This window comes from Hypanus sabinus, chromosome 1 (genome assembly GCF_030144855.1).
Source record: "Hypanus sabinus isolate sHypSab1 chromosome 1, sHypSab1.hap1, whole genome shotgun sequence".
Lineage (NCBI taxonomy): Eukaryota > Metazoa > Chordata > Chondrichthyes > Myliobatiformes > Dasyatidae > Hypanus > Hypanus sabinus.
In genome coordinates this window covers 170,983,698-171,000,593 of record NC_082706.1, presented here as the reverse complement: position 1 = coordinate 171,000,593, position 16,896 = coordinate 170,983,698, and the positions used below count along the sequence as shown (strand labels likewise).

Here is a 16,896-nt window from a genome sequence, read left to right as displayed (position 1 = left end):
CACCTTGTAGTCAAGAGGGGAGATACTGCATGGTTATAATATTTATTATCATGGGGGCCATTTAACAATTTGTGGGCACATTTTGGTTGAGATAACACCAGAGAAGCTGGTGAAACAGAATTTAGATAAATATATATCAATGGAGTAGGCATGCTTAGATGAAGGGAATACCTTAATGTGTGAATCAACTATGCATTAATTAATATATAGCACTGATTATTAGCAATGGAAAATTAATTGGTAGATAAAATAAAATCAAGTAAAATCATTAATTGTAATTCATAGGTTTGGAATTGGGACAATGAATGTTTAAGTAGGTCAGTCATGCATCTGCCTGGCTTTTTGCAATGAGGCTTTCCCTTCACTTCTCTACTTACTGGCACTTGTGTATTGGATGTTGGATCTCTCACATAAATAGTTGGTTCAGATTTACGTACTCGATTTTCTTTCAGTTCTTTTGGTTCTTCCGAGAAGTTCTTTGACTTCATACATCCCATATTTTCTGTAAAACAATATATTTTTGAGGCTTTGCAAAATTTAACTGCTGTTCACGCCACATATTCCAAATATTCAACAAGAACTTGAACTAGGTAAAACTTAGGTTGTCATGGGCATTTAGGGATGAAGTTTTGACTGTCATTGAAACATATTGAAAATAATGTAGATTGATGAGTAAAACTAGCTACTGATATGCTACTATACAAGATTAATTTGAGATCACTTTGTACATTAAGAAACATTTTACAAAAATATAGATTTACAATTCACATTTTAGCATTTATTTCTAAAGCTCACCCTACCACATTGGTAAAAATATTGATCCCTGTTTTCCTCAATTTCAAAGTTGCTGTTGATTACAGATAAATCAAAATACCATCCAAGTCTCTCAGCAACTGATCTTGGATGGCCTTTTCACATCTAGGAAGTAACTTTTCTTATCAACCCTTTCCAGCCCTCTCATCTGCCTCTTCCGCAATTATTTTAGAACATAGAAAACCTACAAATTGGTCAAGACTATATCTTGATAGTATGACAAATACAATAAATGTTTGGTTAAGATTAGTGCAATATAATTTTCTACATCAATTATATATTACACCACAAAAAAATAAATAAATTAAATCCAAATTTATCTGATCAGTGTTTCCGATGTAACCAAGAAACTGGTACTTTTTTACATTCTTCATGGTCTTGTTCTAAAATTCAACCTTTTTGGACAAATTTAAGACTTTTACTGGAACAAATTACAGGAACACAACTTCCTCATAATCCAATATTACTCTTACTAGCTGATATTGAAGGGATAAAACTGAAACAATCTAAATAAATATCAGAAAGAATTCATAAAAATTGCACTGGCAGTAGCTAAAAAGGCTATTGCAGTTACTTGGAAATTGGATACTTATTTAAGTATAGATTGTTGGAAGAAAGAAATTTATGGCTGTATTCCATTAGAAAAAAATACTTATAATTTAAGAGATAAATATGAAACATTTCTGAAAATTTGGTGCCCTTATTTACAAAAGACAGGACTAAATATATAGGTGCTCTGAAGATGAAACAATTGGTTACTTGGGGAAAGAAATAAATATATATACTAAAGTTATTACGAACTCCATGGAGCATGTGGAGATCTTCCAACAACCAGGCACTCTTTCTTTTTTTTTCTTTCTTTCTCTTTTTTTTCTATAGGGAAGTTAGGGGGGAGGGGTTATATACATTTTTTTCCCCATACTTTACTCTGTAATCACTTAAAAATGCAATAAAAAAGTTTTCAAAAAAAAAAAGAAAACCTACAGCACAATACAGGCCCTTTAACCCACAAAGCTGTGCCTAACATGTCCTTACCTTAGAAATTACCAAGGGTTACCCATAGTCCTCTATTTTTCTAAGCTCCATGTACCTGTCCAGGAGTTGTATCCACCTTCACCACCGTCGCCAGCAGCCTATTCCATGTACTCACCACTCTGAGTAAAAAAACTTACCCCTGACATCTCCTCTGTAACTCCTTCCAAGCACCTTAAAACTGTGCCCTCTCATGCTAGCCATTCCAACCCTGGGAAAAAGCCTCTGACTATCCACACAATCAATGCCTCTCATCAGAAAAGGCCGAGTTCATTCAACCTATTTTCATAAGGCATGCTCCCCAATCCAGACAACATCCTTATAAATCTCCTCTGCACCCTTTCTATGGTTTCTACATCTTTCCTGTAGTGAGACGACCAGAACTGAGCGCAGTACTCCATGCGGGGTCTGACCAGGGTCCTATGTAGCTGCAACATTACCTCTCGGCTCCTGAACACAATCCCACGATTGATGAAGGCCAATGTACCGTATGCTTTCTTAATGATAGAGTCAACCTGTGCAGCAGATTTGAGAGTCCTATGGACTCGGACCCCAAAATCCCTCTGATCCTCCACACTGCCAAGAGTCTTAGCATTAATACTATATTCTGCCAATATATTTGACCTACCAAAATGAACCACCTCACACTTATCTGGGTTGAACTCCATCTGCCATTCTCAGCCCAGTTTTGCATCCTATCAATGTTCCACTGTAACCTCTGACAGCCCTCCACACTATCCACAGCATCTCCAACCTTTGTGTCACCAACAAATTTACTAACCCATCCCTCCACTTCCTCGTTCAAGTCATTTATAAAAATCACAAAGAGTAGGGGTCCTAGAACAGATCCCACGTCACCGACCTCCATGCAGAATATGACCCATCTACAACCACAGAAGGGCAAGCTAGTTCTGGATCCACAAAGCAATGAGCCCTTGGATTCCATGTCTGTTTACTTTCTCAATAAGCCTTGCAGGGGTGCCTTGTCAAATGCCTTGCTGAAATCCACCTACACTACATCTACTGCTCTACCTTCATCAATGTGTTTAGTCACATCCTAAAAACATTCAATCAGGATCATAAGGCACGACCTACCTTTGACAAAGCCACGCTGACTATTCCTAATCATATTATGCCTCTCCAAATGTTCATAAATCCTTTCTCTCAGGATTTTCTCCAGCAACTTACCAACCACTGAAGTAAGACTCACTGGCCCCAATGTCATTTTCAATCTTCCCTCTCATTCTGATCCACAGTACAATAGTTTTAATGTATATTCCTCACCAAAATTTATTGACAAAAGTCACTCAAATCAGGCACGTTCTAAATATATTTTTTGCATTTTTACATAATACAATAAAAACTCAAAAAAATTGTTTTAATTACACAGAGATTGATAGTAAACATTGGAATGCCAAACTTTTTAATTTCCAGTTTAGGCAATTTTACTTCACTGAGCACAGCCTGACTAGCATTTATCACAATTAAAATAATGATTTATATTAACTTTCCGATTAGCTTAATATTTGTCAGTTCTTCCCACACATTGACATTTCCTGAGATTGCATTCTAATCTTTGACACTCAGTGAATGATGACACTCAGAAAAGTTCCACTAACTGGAATTACATCTTCTTTTCACTGATGTTTGAAGCCAAATTGTGATCCATCTTATGTTATATTTTCTTGATCCTAATGTAACCTTTATAGACAAATCAATGTGCATGGTTTCTTCAGGATAAGAGCAACAACTGGTATACAAAATGTGCACTGCAGATGCTGTCTGTGTATCTACATTTAAAAGGCTTCGCAAGAAGTATGACAATGTGCTTCTGTGAGCCCTTCGGAGATGTGCAGTGATTAACAGGGAACTGCTCCGGGCTCATCTACCAGGGAACCAAGCAAGAAGAAGTGACAGAAATGTAGATCAACTGTGTATTGCAAGTTTGGGCTAGTAATTTCATGAGCAGAGGTATAAATAAAGTGATAATGTCAAGGATAATTCTAGGAGTGAGAAGGAAGTAAACCCATGGGAGAAATGGATAAAAATGGATTTTATAAGTCTGGTTTAGAGCAGCAACTAGAACACTTTTACCGGAGCACAGGATAAAGTGAAGTTACACCTGGTTGCGTCGAATAGGTGAGCTATTTTGGGTGGGGTGGAATTGGAGAAGAAGGGACCAGACCTTTGATAGGCATTCCTCTTATGCCCTTCTCAGATCTTTGTTGTGCAGCAAGACTGATATCGCAGATTATCGACTTTATAAGTCTTATGCATAAATACAGAATTGAAACATCCTTTAAGGAAGAGCTGGACCTATTCTCTGCAGGTCACTTTAAATTAAAAGAATTGTATTCTAGAAAGGGAATCAGAACAACGTAACCTGTTGGACTTCAGTTATCTAAGAGGAAGTGTGGTGAATTTCCCAAATTTGTTTTCCCATTAAAGTCTTTCTCATTATTCATTTTAATAATTAGTAATTGATTTATTGTCTGTGCAGAATGTTACATATCTACAGGTGGGTGAGGAGAGCACGCATCATGATGCATTCAGTATTGTGGTGCTGTGGGGTAAGTGGGATGGAACAGCTGGATTTTTACTTATTTATTTTTCACTGAGGATTCTGAAATGTATTGGCGTTGAGCATTTGTGGTTTGAAACTATGCATTTGCATTGATTATAATAATGAGGAAGTTACAGAAAGCAAGAACTGAAAATACTGTGAGAAAATATATGACTGTTAAATATTGTGGCTAACTGTCTCTCTATTTCAGAGGCATTAAGTAAATGGTCACTTCAACAGTCACACAGGAAGGCAGCAGTAGAGAGCGAAAATGGAAAAATGTTGCTGAGGAAGAGATTAACATCACCCACTCCCCCGCTCTCTGTTGGAGTTGCAGAGGGATGAAGGTCAATGTGGGGAGTATAAGGTTTGGCACATAAATCAAGACTTGCACTTGAAACAGGAAACTTAAAAATACGCAGGAGGCCTTTATATTGTGGGAAAATAATACTAATTTAAACAGCAGCCCCTAGAAGTTGAAAGGCCATACATATTTAAGGGGATATTGTGTCTGTTCAGACATATGTTTTGACACCCAGGGAGTTAAGTGGGTAAGTTAAGATGTAGCCCAGCTACACATATATGAATCTAGCTTTATCTGAGCAGATGTCACAATCTAGCTTCAAAAAGGTTTTAGAAGTGCATGCAAAAGATGCCTTTCAAAGTTACAGGCCTCCATTTTAATCACCCCCTCCCACATCAAGCATAAAGAACTTCACTCTCCTGTGCCTGCTCATATCAATTTTAGTTGCTGCTCCATCCACACTCTTTCGGTCACTTCTATTCCTGTCCATTTCCTCCCTCTAATTGACTTTACAATTACCTCTAGCTTTCTCTTTGCCTTTACTCAGTTTCTTGCTTTTGAAATCATTACACCTAATGTACACCAACCTACAGGAACAATATCAATAAGACAGAAAGAGGACAGAGAAAATTTACAAGGATGTTGCTGGGATTTGAGGACCTGAGTTATAGGGAAAGGTTAAAATTTTATTGCCTAGAGCATAGAATGAGGGGAGATTATGAGGGGTATAGACAGGGTAAATGTAAGCAGCCTTTCTCCAGATGTTGGTTGAGCCTAGAAACAGAGGTCATGGGTTATTGGTGAAAGGTGAAATGTTTAAAGGAACTTCTTCTTTCAGAGGGTGCTGAGTGTGAAATGCCCTGCCAGCAGAAGTGGTGAACACAGGTTCGATTTCAGCATTTAAGAGAAGTTTGGATAGGTACGTGGATGGGAGGGAGTATGAAGAGCTATCTTTCTGACTAGCACTGACTAGTTGGGCCAAAGTGCTGGTTTCTGTACTCTATGACTCTATTTGGAAGTATTCATCTCTAGCGAAAAGAAGCAATAATAGATGGCTAATTGAACCTTCTGCTAAAGGGTACCTCCCTGCTTGCTGTGACGTCCCACTACCTTCTTTCATTCAAAATGTTGCAGTCATATTTTGGAGATTGCCAAATATAATCCAATCCCTCTGGCACTCTACTTCCTAGAGCATGGCATCTTCTTCCACTTCTCTTGTCACATATAAAGTCCTTGTTCTACTACTCATACAGGAAACAAAAGTTGACCATAAGATATCTCAACTCTTTGCTTTTTGCTATCCAGTGACTTTTCAATTAAAGATTTCAAACCCTACCTCAATTTATCTCCTGAGTTTACTGCTCTTCTCCCTTAATCAACCTCTCCACATTCAGAGCCATCTCTCTTAAAACTAGCATTTCATATGGTCGTACTATATGACTGGGTTTCAGCAGGGTGCAGGCCCAAGAGCAGGGGATGAGCCAATATTAGGGTGCTGAAATGGACTTAGAGGTAATTCAAAGCAGCAGAGCTGAGGCGGTGGGGCCCAGTCCCGAGAGCGACAAACAAGCCAATGTTTGGCTGATTTCAGCGCCAGGCCGAATCGGGGTGATGGATTCCAGGCCCGAGAGTGTATCGAGGTCTGAGGGTGAGGAATGACCCGCCGTTTGGCAGGTTTATGTATCAGGCCAATTTGAAAAGGCTGGCGCCAGAGACAAGTGATGAGCTGATGTTCAACTTGCTGCTCTGCACTGAACTGAGGCCATGGCCTGCAATTAATTGGCTCCCAGATCGACTGTGACTGGCTTTGTGGTTTTGAACTCACTTTTGTGAGCTTCATTCCTGAATGTTATTTGCTTACATTTATTGTTTGCACAATTTGTTTTTTTTCCCCTGCAGATTGGATGCTTGGTGGTATTTTTTTTTTAATGAGTTCTATTGGGTTTCTTTGTTTTGTGTTTTCCTGAAAGGAGACAAATCTCAAGGTTGTATAAAGTATACATACTTTGATAATAAATGTAATTTGAACTAAGACCAGGTCTGATCAAACCCTTTTATCACCATCTTCCCACAACCCTTTTCCCCTCCTAATCAGAATTCCTGCAGTTCCAGAAAAGGATTAAAACATTTTCAATCCCATTAAAAACTGTCTTCAGTTTTTCATTTACCCCAACCTCAGTCCCATATTCCTTCCATTCTTGTCCTATTCAACTCATGTCTTTCCTCCGGCATCATGCTCTCGTTCCCTCCATTCACAAAGTAACATTCTTCAACATTTAAAGAATGAGGCAGTTCTCAGCCCCAGGCCTGCAATCACTCAAGTCCTGGTTTCTCCTGCTGAATCTACTTATGATTTATGGAACTGTATTCTATCTTAGAATCAAGTCTTTTTAAGATCTCTCATTTTCTACACCTTCACGGATTTTTTGCTAAGAAAGATTGAGATATTTAATTAACTGTGTCTGCAGCCTCCTCTTATTGGTTCCACAACCTCAATATCATCTCAATGTTATCACTCTGTCAACCTCAAACATTGTACGTTGGTTTCTTTCCCACCTCTCCTCAAGACCTCACCAACTGCATCTTATCCACTGGGCAATCCTCCAGCTCTCTCAGCCCTTTTCTCTAAAGAGAGAAGACAAAGTCGGAATAAATTGGTTATTTTTGGGAGGCTGTGACCAGTGGGTTGCCACAGGGATCCATACTGAGACTCCAACCATTCACAAACTATATAGATGATCTCAACGAAGAGGTCAACTGCAATATATCCAAGATTACTGCAATACAAAGCTGGCTAGCATTGGACAGTGGGGGAGATTCTGTCAGGTAAAGGGGCATGGACAAGGCAGTTGAAAGGTTACTTGGGGAAATGTGAGGTCATCTGTTTGGGTATAAAATAGTACACCTTTTTAAAATGGCACGAGATGAAAGGTGTTGGTGTTCAGAGGCACACACATACAGAATGCTGGAGGAATTTAACAGGTCAGGCAGTATCTATGGAAAAAAAAGAACAGTTGATGTTTTAGACTGGAAAGGAAGGTGGAAGAAACCAGAATAAGAAGATGGACGAAGAGGAAAGAATACAAGCTAGAAAGCGATAGGTGAAGCCAGTTGGAGGGGGGAATGGAGATGAAATGCGAAACTGGGAAGTGATAAGCTTAAAACGTGAAGGGCTGAAGAAAAAGGAATCGGTTAGGAGAGGACAGTGGACCATGGGAAAAGGGGAGGAGGAGGGGCATCGGGAGAGGTGAGGAGTGGGTAAGAATAGAGGAGGTAAGAGGTGAGCCAGAGAGGGAAATGGAAGGCGAGGAAAGAGGGATTGGGAAAAATTGACAGAGGTTAGAGAAATTGAAGTTCTTACCATCAGGTTGGGGGCTAGCTGGATGGAATATGAGGTGTTGCTCCTCCTACCTGAGGGTTGTGCATGTCTGGCAGTAGAAGAGGCCATGAACCAATATAAGACCATAAGACATAGGAGCAGAATTAGGCCAGTTGGCCCGACAAGTCTGCCCCACCATTCAATCATGACTGATCCTTCTCACCTCAGCCCCGCTGCCTGGCCTTCTCCCCATAACCTGTGATGCCATGGTCAATCAATAACCTATCAATCTCCACCTTAAATACATCCAATGACCTGGCCTCCACAGCTGCCTATGGTAATAAATTCCACAAATTCACCACCCTCTGTCTAAAGAAATTTCTCTACATCTCTGTTTTAAGTGGACGTCCCTCTATCCTGAGGCTGTGCCCTCTTGTTCTTGACTCCCCCACCATGGGAAACATCCCTTCTATGTTTTCTCTGTCTCAGCCTTTCAACATTCAGAAGGTTTCAGAACAGAACAGTTTTGGGCTCCTTATCTAAGAAAAATTGTGCTGGCTTTGGAGAGGGTCCAGCAGAGTTCACGAGGATGATTCTGGGAATGAAAGGGCTATCGTATGAAGAATATTTGATGGCTCTGGACCTGCACTCAAGGTGAGGCCTCACTGGTGCCTTATAAAGCCTCAGCAACATATCCCTGGTCTTATATTCTTGACCTCTTGAAATGAATGCTAACATTGCATATGTCTTCTTTATCACCAACTCAAATTGCAAGTTAACCTTTAGGGTGTTCTGCATAAGGACTCCCAAGTCCCTTTGCATCTCAGATTTCTGGATTTTCTCCCAACTTATAAAATAGTCTGCACGTTTATTTCTCTGACCAAAGTGCATGACATGCATTTTCCAACATTATATTTCATTTCCCATTTTCTTGCCCATCTCTGAATCTGTCCAAGTCCTTCTGCAGCCTTCCTGTTTCCTCAGCACTACCTGCCCCACCAGCAATCTTTGTATCATCTGAAAACTTAGCAACACAACCACCTATTCCATCATCTAAATCATTAAAAAGAAATGGTCCGAAAACCAGCTCATGCTGAAGACTGGCAGCCAACCAGAAAAGGATCCTATTATTCCCACTCGCTGCCTGCAGCTAATCTGCCAATACTCTAACCATGCTATTAACTTTCCTTAAATGCGATGGACTCTTAACTTGGTAAGCAGCCTGGTGAATGGCACCTGGTCAAAGGCCTTCTGAAAGCCAAATATACAATATCCATTGCATCTCCTTTATCTATCCTACTTGTAATCTCCTCAAAGAATTCCAACAGGTTCGTCAGGCAAGATTTTCCCTTAAGGAAACCATGTTGACTTTGTACTATCTTGTCCTGTGTCACCAAGTACTCCATCACCTCATCCTTAACAATTAACTCCAACATCTTCCCAACCACTGAGGTCAGGCTAACTGGTCTATACTTTCCTTTCTGCTGCCTCCCTCCCTTCTTAAAGAGTGGAGTGACATTTTCAAATTTCTAATCCTATGGAACCATGCTAGAGTCCAACGATTCTTGAAAGATCATTACTAACGCCTCGACAATCACTACCACTACCTCTTTCAGAATCCTAGGGTGCAGTTCATCTGGTCCAGGTGAGTTATGTACCCTTGGGTCTTTCAGCTTTTTGGTCTTTCTCCCTTGTAATAATAACTGCACTCACTCACTCCTCTTCTCTACACCCTTCAACACCTGGTACACTGCTAGTATCTTCCACTGTGAAGACCGATGCAATATATTCGTCTAGTTCATCTGCCATCTCCTTGCCATCGCCCCCATCCTCTGTTATTTTTTCTCTGGCCACATTACCTAACAGCCATATATCCACTCTCATCTCTCTTATTTTTTATATCATTGAAAAAGCTTGATATTGTTTGTTAGCTTGCTTCTATATTTCATCTTTTCCCTCCTAATGACTCTTTTAGTTGCCTTCTGTAGGATTTTAAATTCTTCCGAATCCTCTACCTTCCCGCTAATTTTTGCTTTGGTGTATGCCCCCCTCCTTTGCTTTTACATTAGTCTTGACTTCCCTCGTCAGCCACGATTGTAGTACTTTATCATTTGAGTATCTCTTCATTTTTTAAATACATCTGTTCTGCACTTTCCTGAATTTCCCCATAAACTCAAGCCATTACTGGTGTCACCCTTCCCAGCATCTACTTCCAATTGACTTTGGCCAACTCCTCTCTCATGCCATTGTAATTTCCTTTACTCTACTGAAATTACTGCTGATCTACTGATAAGATTATCCACCTTATTTCTTATATTGTGTGCATTGAGATATAACATTCCGAGTGCCGTATTTGCTACCCTTTTTGATTCTGCCTCCCTAATGCACTGACACTTAGTAAGCTGGCTGCAATTTTGTCTTATCACCTGCTTCACCTTCCTGACATCAGACTGCATGCTGTCTTTGCTTTACCATCCAATCTATCCTGAGTCCCTTTACTTCAGTTCCCATCCCCTTGCCAAATTAGCTTGAACCCTCCCCAAAAGCTCTAACAAACCTGTCCACGAGAATATTGATCCCCCTCAGGTTCAGGTGCAACCTATCCCTTTTGTACAGGTCATGCCTCCCTCAGAAGAGATCCCGATGATCCAAGCAGCTGAAGCCCTGCCCCCTGCACCAGCTTCTGAGCCACATATTTATCTGCCAAATCATCCCTCACAGGCACGTGGCACAGGTAGCAATCCAGAAAATACTACCTGTCAGAATGGAATCCATGTTAGATCTCACCAAGATAGAGGAGGCTGCATCTTGAGCAACAGGTACAGTAGGCAACCCAAACAGATCCTCAGGTGAAGTGTTACCTCACCTGGAAGGACTGTTTGGGGCCCCCGAGAGGAGGTGAGGGGAGGGGGTGCAGGTTGATGGGCAGGTGTAGCACTTCTCCTGCTTGCAGGGATTGTGCCAGGAGAGAGATTAGTGAGCAGGAACAAGTAGGGAGTCTTCAAAAGAACTATTTGTCGTTTTCAGAAAGTCCTTCAAGTGGATTAAATAATTAGGAAGGCAAATAGCAAGCTGATTCCTATTGCAGCCCACCTGCTTATGATCCTAATTGTTCCACATAAATATGACCATGGTGAGACCATATCTGGAATTTGTTTACTAGCCTGGAGTCTCTGTACAAGGAAGGTAATATTTATAATGGAGGAAACCCCGCAGAAGTTCAGCAATATATGGTGTATTTGTTTTATGAGGGAGGGATCAGCAGATTAAGCCTAATCGAAGGTTAAAAGAATGACGTGCCAGTAACAAGGGTTTGACAGGGTTAGTGCAGAGATAAGAATTTCCTGAGCCAGGATTTACATAACCAGTGGTTACAGTCTCAAAATAAGTCTGAGAGAAGATGAAAAATGGATAAGGTATCTTGAATTATCTTCTCAATAAGGCTGTGGAAGTCAGTCACAGTATATACAAAACAGAGATGGAGTTTTAGATATTGACCAATTCAAAGGATGTGGGACTACTGCAGGGAAGTGATGCTGGGGTAAAAAATAAACTATCATTTTAAGGAATTTGTGGAGCTAATGCAAGGGAAAACAAATCCTTCACTTGCTTTTAATTCTTATGTTCCCAACTTGCTACCCCACAAGTTCCCTTCCAGCACCCTGATTCAGCTGATGTTGCTGATAGATCTTCCCCCTCCCTGCCCAACCGGTATAAAGGAATCTTCTCCCACTTCAAATCTTTGTCCCTCATTTGCTCCAGCCTCAAAGCTTGTTATTATTGTTCCTTTTGGCACCTTGTGGCACATCAGGCAGCAACTTGGCTGTTTATTTAGCATTTGTCTTTTTGTTAATGAGGCCAGGTTGCTAGCTTGAAGCTCAACAAAGGATAGTTGGAAAGTGTGCATGGAGCCGGCTGGACCACTCACCTTGAAGTCTGGTGCGGATGTCAGACAGACAGACATACTTCATTGATCCCGAGGGAAATTGGGTTTCATTACAGTCGCACCAACCAAGAATAGTGTATAAATATAGCAATATAAAACAATAAATAATAATAAGTGAAATATACCAAGTGGAAATAAGTCCAGGACCAGCCTATTGGCTCAGGGTGTCTGACTCTGAGGGAGGAGGTGTAAAGTTTGATGGCCAGAGGCAGGAATGTTTGGGGCCCCGAGAGGAGGTGAGGGGAGGGGGTGCAGGTGAATGGGCAGGTGTAGCACTTCTCCTGCTTGCAGGGATTGTGCCAGCAAAATTGGCCGGCTAGTCTGAAAGATTTCTTATATGAATATTCCTGAGGTAGTCATCCAATTTGGTATACTCAGTCCAAGAACCAATCAATTAATACATATCTCCAAATCTTCTGACATCTGAGATCAATAAAATTCATATGCAGTTATCATTCTGCCAGCTTTCCATTTTTTATACAAAAAATGCTTTATTTTGAGAGGCTATATAAAACTTCTGAGTGGCAGGGTGGAGATTTGTCTCTACCAAAAGATATGTAAAGGTGCTCCTTCCCTCTGCTAGCCTGCAAGTACCCCTGGGCAAGGTGTAGTACTTCCTTAGCACACCGCCCCCCCCCCCCAGTCAGGGTCATGTGAAGCCATGGGGGGAAGTGATGTGATGGATGGTCAAATGTGCAGCTAGTGCATATCCCAGCTACTGTTTCTGCAACCACTGGCACCAGGCAGGCAATCACTGAAAAGTATTGATAATGGGGCTGGGGTCACCCGTTTTGTAAGACACTGCCCCGAAGAAGGCAATGGCAAACCACGTCTGTAGAGTTTTGCCAAGAACAAGCACGACCATAGGTCATGAATGCCCACATCACACAATGCAGCACATAAAGCAGTGGTGTTCTGTACCGTGTGTGTGACGTGGGAAGTCTGGGAGACCTCTGGTGTCCCAGATAAGTACACCTGCACCAGGTGCACTGAGCTGCAGATCCTGAAGGAGCGTATTCATGAACTGGAGTTGCAGCACGATGACCTTGGACTCATACAGGAGAATGAGGAGGTGATGGGCAAGAGCTGCAGGGAGGTAATTACCCCTAGATTGCAAGAGACAAGTAACTGGTGACTGTCAGGAGAAAGAGGGGAAGTACACAGCCAGTGCAGAGTACACCAGTGGCTGTTCCCCTCAATAATAATTATATAACTTCACATACTATTAACAGGAAGCCACAGCAACTGGCTCTCTGGCACTGAGTCTGGTGTTGTGGCTCAGGAGAGCAGAGAGTTGAAGAGGACTGCAGTGTTGACAGGAGATTCTTTAGTCAGAGGAACAGAGACGAGGTTCTGTGGGCACAATAGAGACACCCGATTGTATGTTGCCTCCCTAGTGCCAGGACCAGGGATGTGTCGGATCATGTCCATGGCATTCTCAAGGGCGAGGGTGAACAGCCAGAAATCTTGGTATGTATTGACACCAATGGCATATGTGGACAAGGTGAGGAGGTCCTGAAGAGAAATTTTAGGGAGTTGAGAAACAGGACCCCAAGAGTAGTAATCTCAGGATTGCTGACTGTGCCACATGCCAGTGAGGGTAAAATTAGGATGAATGTGTGGCTGGGAACTGGTGTAGGGGGTAGGGGTTCAGGTAAATGGATCATTGTGATCTCTTCTGGGGAACGTATGACCTGTACAAAATGGATGGGTTATACCTGAACCCAAGGGAGTCTAACATCCTTGTGGGCAGGTTGGCTAGAGTTGTTCAAGTGGGTCTAAATTAATTTGGTAGGTGGGTGGGAACTGGAGTTATAGTGCTGAAGATGCAGAAATTGGTTTGAAGAGGCAATGTGTAGTGAGACTCCCAGCAAGGCGAAGCTGATGATGGGGCAAAATTGCAGTCAACAGGAAGAGTCATAATGTAAAAGGTGGACAAAATTGATGAGGGTGAATACAGGACTGAAATTGTTATATTTGAATGTGCACAGCTTATGGAATAAGATAGATGACCTTATAGCACCATTACAGATTGGCAAGTATGATGTAGTAGGCTCACTGAATCATGGCTGAAAGATTATAGCTGTGAGCTTAATGTCCACATTGTATCGAAAGAATAGGCTGGAAGACAGGAGGGTGGCAAGGCTCTGTTGGTAAAAAATTAAATTAAATCATAAGAAAGAGATGACATAGGGTCAGAAGGTATGCATGCCAAAAGGGCATTGTGACAATAGTCGTGGAGGTTTTCTGAATGGAGGTAGGTGACCGAGTCCAAAAGAAGGAATTTCTAGAATGCCTATGAGATGGTTCCTTAGAACAGCTCATGGTTGAACTACGAGGGATAGGCTATTCTGAAATGGGTGTTGTGCAATAAACCAGAATTGATTAGAGAACTTAATGTAAAAGAATCCTTAGTGGTAAGTGGTAATATGATCAAATTCACACTGAAATTGAAGAAGGAGAAGCTAAAAACAACTGTAACAGTATTACAGTGGTGTAAAGGGAATTACAGAGGTATGAGAGAGGAGTTGGCCAGAATAGATTGGAAAAGAATACTGGCAGGGATGATGGCACAGCAGCAATGGCTGGACTTTCTGGAAATAACTCAGGGGGCACAGGATATATATATCCCAAAGAGGAACAAAAAGAAAGAGGTTGTGTCATCTTGCTTTTATTCCTAAAGACAAGATGACATAACCGTGGCAAACAAGAGAAGTCAAAGCCAACATAAAAGCCAAAGAGAGGGTATATAATAGAGCAAAAATTAGTGGGAAGTCAGAGGATCTGGAAGCTTTCAAATACCAACAGAAGACATCTGAAAAAGTCATTAGGGTAAAGATGGAATACTAAAGTATGCTAGCCAAAAATATTAAAGAGGTTACCAATTTTTTTTTTCAGATAGAGAGGCGAGAGTGGATATCAAATCGCTGGAAAACAATTCTGGAGAAGCTGTAATGGAGGACATGGCGGATGAATTAAATAAGTGTTTGCATTGGACTTCACTGTGGAAGACGGCAGTAGCATGGTGGATGTTCCAGGTGTCAGGGCCCTGAATTGTGTGAAATTACCAGTACTGGGGAGAAGGTTCTGAAGGTAGATATGTCACCTGGACCAGAAAGGTTCTGAAAGAGATGACTGAAGAGATTGTGGAGGCATTAGTAATGATCTTTCAAGATCACTAGATTCCGGAATGGTTCCAGAATACTGGAAAATTGCAAATGTCACTCCACTCTTCAAGAAGGGAGACAGACAGAAGATAGGAGATCATAAACATGGAAAACCTACGGCACAATACAGGCCCTTCAGCCCACAAAGTTGTGCCGAACATGACCCTACCTTAGTAATGACTAGGCTTACCTATAGCTCTCTATTTTTCTAAGCTCCATGTACCTATCCAAAAGTCTCTTAAAAGACTCTATCGTATCCACTTTATGTATCTGAAAAAAAATATAGGCCAGTTAGTCTAACTTCAGTGGTTGGGAAGATGTTGGAGTCAATAATTAAGCATGCAATTTTGGAGCACTTGGAGGCACATGATGAAATAGGCCGAGGTCAGTGTGATTTTCTTAAGGGAAAATCTTGCCTCAAAGATCTGTTGTAAGTCTTTGAAGAAATAACAAGCAGGATAGACAAAGGAAAATTGGTGGATGTTGTGTACTTGGATTTTCAGAAGGCCTTTGACAAGGTGGCATGCATGAGGCTGCTTAACCTTATGCTTGTATCTTCCACAGTTTTATTTCCTGGTTATTGCTTCATGCCAAAGTACTAAAGTACAAGTTCCACCCTCCTCTACGTAGCGTTTAAATTGAAAGGACACCTTCACTTCAGGGACCCCAGTTGCAGGTTCCCAAATATCTAACAATTTCTGAATATCTATCAATTTCATCATCATTCATATCCCTATAATATCTTAGAAAGAGTTTATAATAGCTTCTCTCTAGCAGAGCTAATTCTGGGATATCCCAAGTATTTATTATTAACATCTGAATTTTGCCTGAAAATTATTCTTAGCCAATGCCATCTGAAAACCCAACTTAGGTTTCCATGGTTAACTTACCATTATCTCCCAACCCTTTTTTCTTGTGCCAAGTTGTCAGGCCCTCTATTTCACATCCAATCTTGAATAAACAGGAATATATAATATAAATAATTGTGGGACTAAAACCATTAATTTTTGTTTCTACTACAAACACCATTCCCACGTTATAACAAAACCAAAGTTAAATTTGACAGCAGGCACTACCTGACCTACTGAGTATTTCCATCAATTACTGTTTTATTCCATTTCCTAGCATTAGCTCCATTGCCCTCCTTGGCAACTGCCCAAGGTTGGGCTGGGCTGGGCTGTTCACAACTTGACTGAGAAAGCTTCAGGCTGTGTTTAACTATTTCACTTAGACTGACAATTTTCATCGCTGCCACAACCACAATTCAAACCTCTGCTGGCTTTGCATTTGTTCCAATGAACTTTTGCTTAGTCTCCGTCAAAGTCCTGTCTGCTTAATCTAAGGTTACACAGAATCCTGCTGCCCATGATCTAAAATATTATTAAATTCTATTCATTAATCGCCCTATTCTTGATACTCTACATTGACTTGTATTTAAAATAATCCTCTAAGATATTTCTAACAGTTCTAAGGCCTAGCTATCTCTAACTATAATTGCCTCCAAAATTGCACCCCTCCTGTCAATGTGAAACTTTTAAGCCCTGACACTTAATCACTGCCTGCTGAAATGTTAGCTGTTAAGGGAATTATATTTAATACTTTTCCTGTATGCTGCTACAGATAATTCTGCATCCCTAGTAAAGAACCTCTTCACCTCTTCAGTTTCCAAAACTGTTCAATCACAGGCCATTTATCACAGCACGGTCTGAAGTAGAATGGTCTGCTCTTAATTTTGGTACACTTCAGCCTGGC

The 16,896-nt window shown here is 41.0% G+C and overlaps 1 protein-coding gene across 6 annotated transcripts in view; it reads right to left on the bottom strand.

Moving 5' to 3' along the window:
* The window catches only part of lyn (LYN proto-oncogene, Src family tyrosine kinase), a 94,946-nt gene that overhangs the window by 63,381 nt on the left and 14,669 nt on the right, over nucleotides 1–16,896 (bottom strand). For 3 of the 6 annotated variants that reach the window (XM_059981167.1, XM_059981159.1, XM_059981173.1), the window contains exon 2: nucleotides 378–502. In XM_059981167.1, coding sequence (XP_059837150.1) covers nucleotides 378–497 — 120 coding nt within the window. In that variant the 5' untranslated portion in view covers nucleotides 498–502. Of the gene's footprint in view, nucleotides 1–377; nucleotides 503–16,034; nucleotides 16,096–16,896 lie in introns of all 6 variants that reach the window. The other 3 variants (XM_059981162.1, XM_059981184.1, XM_059981178.1) reach the window with 3 other exon arrangements.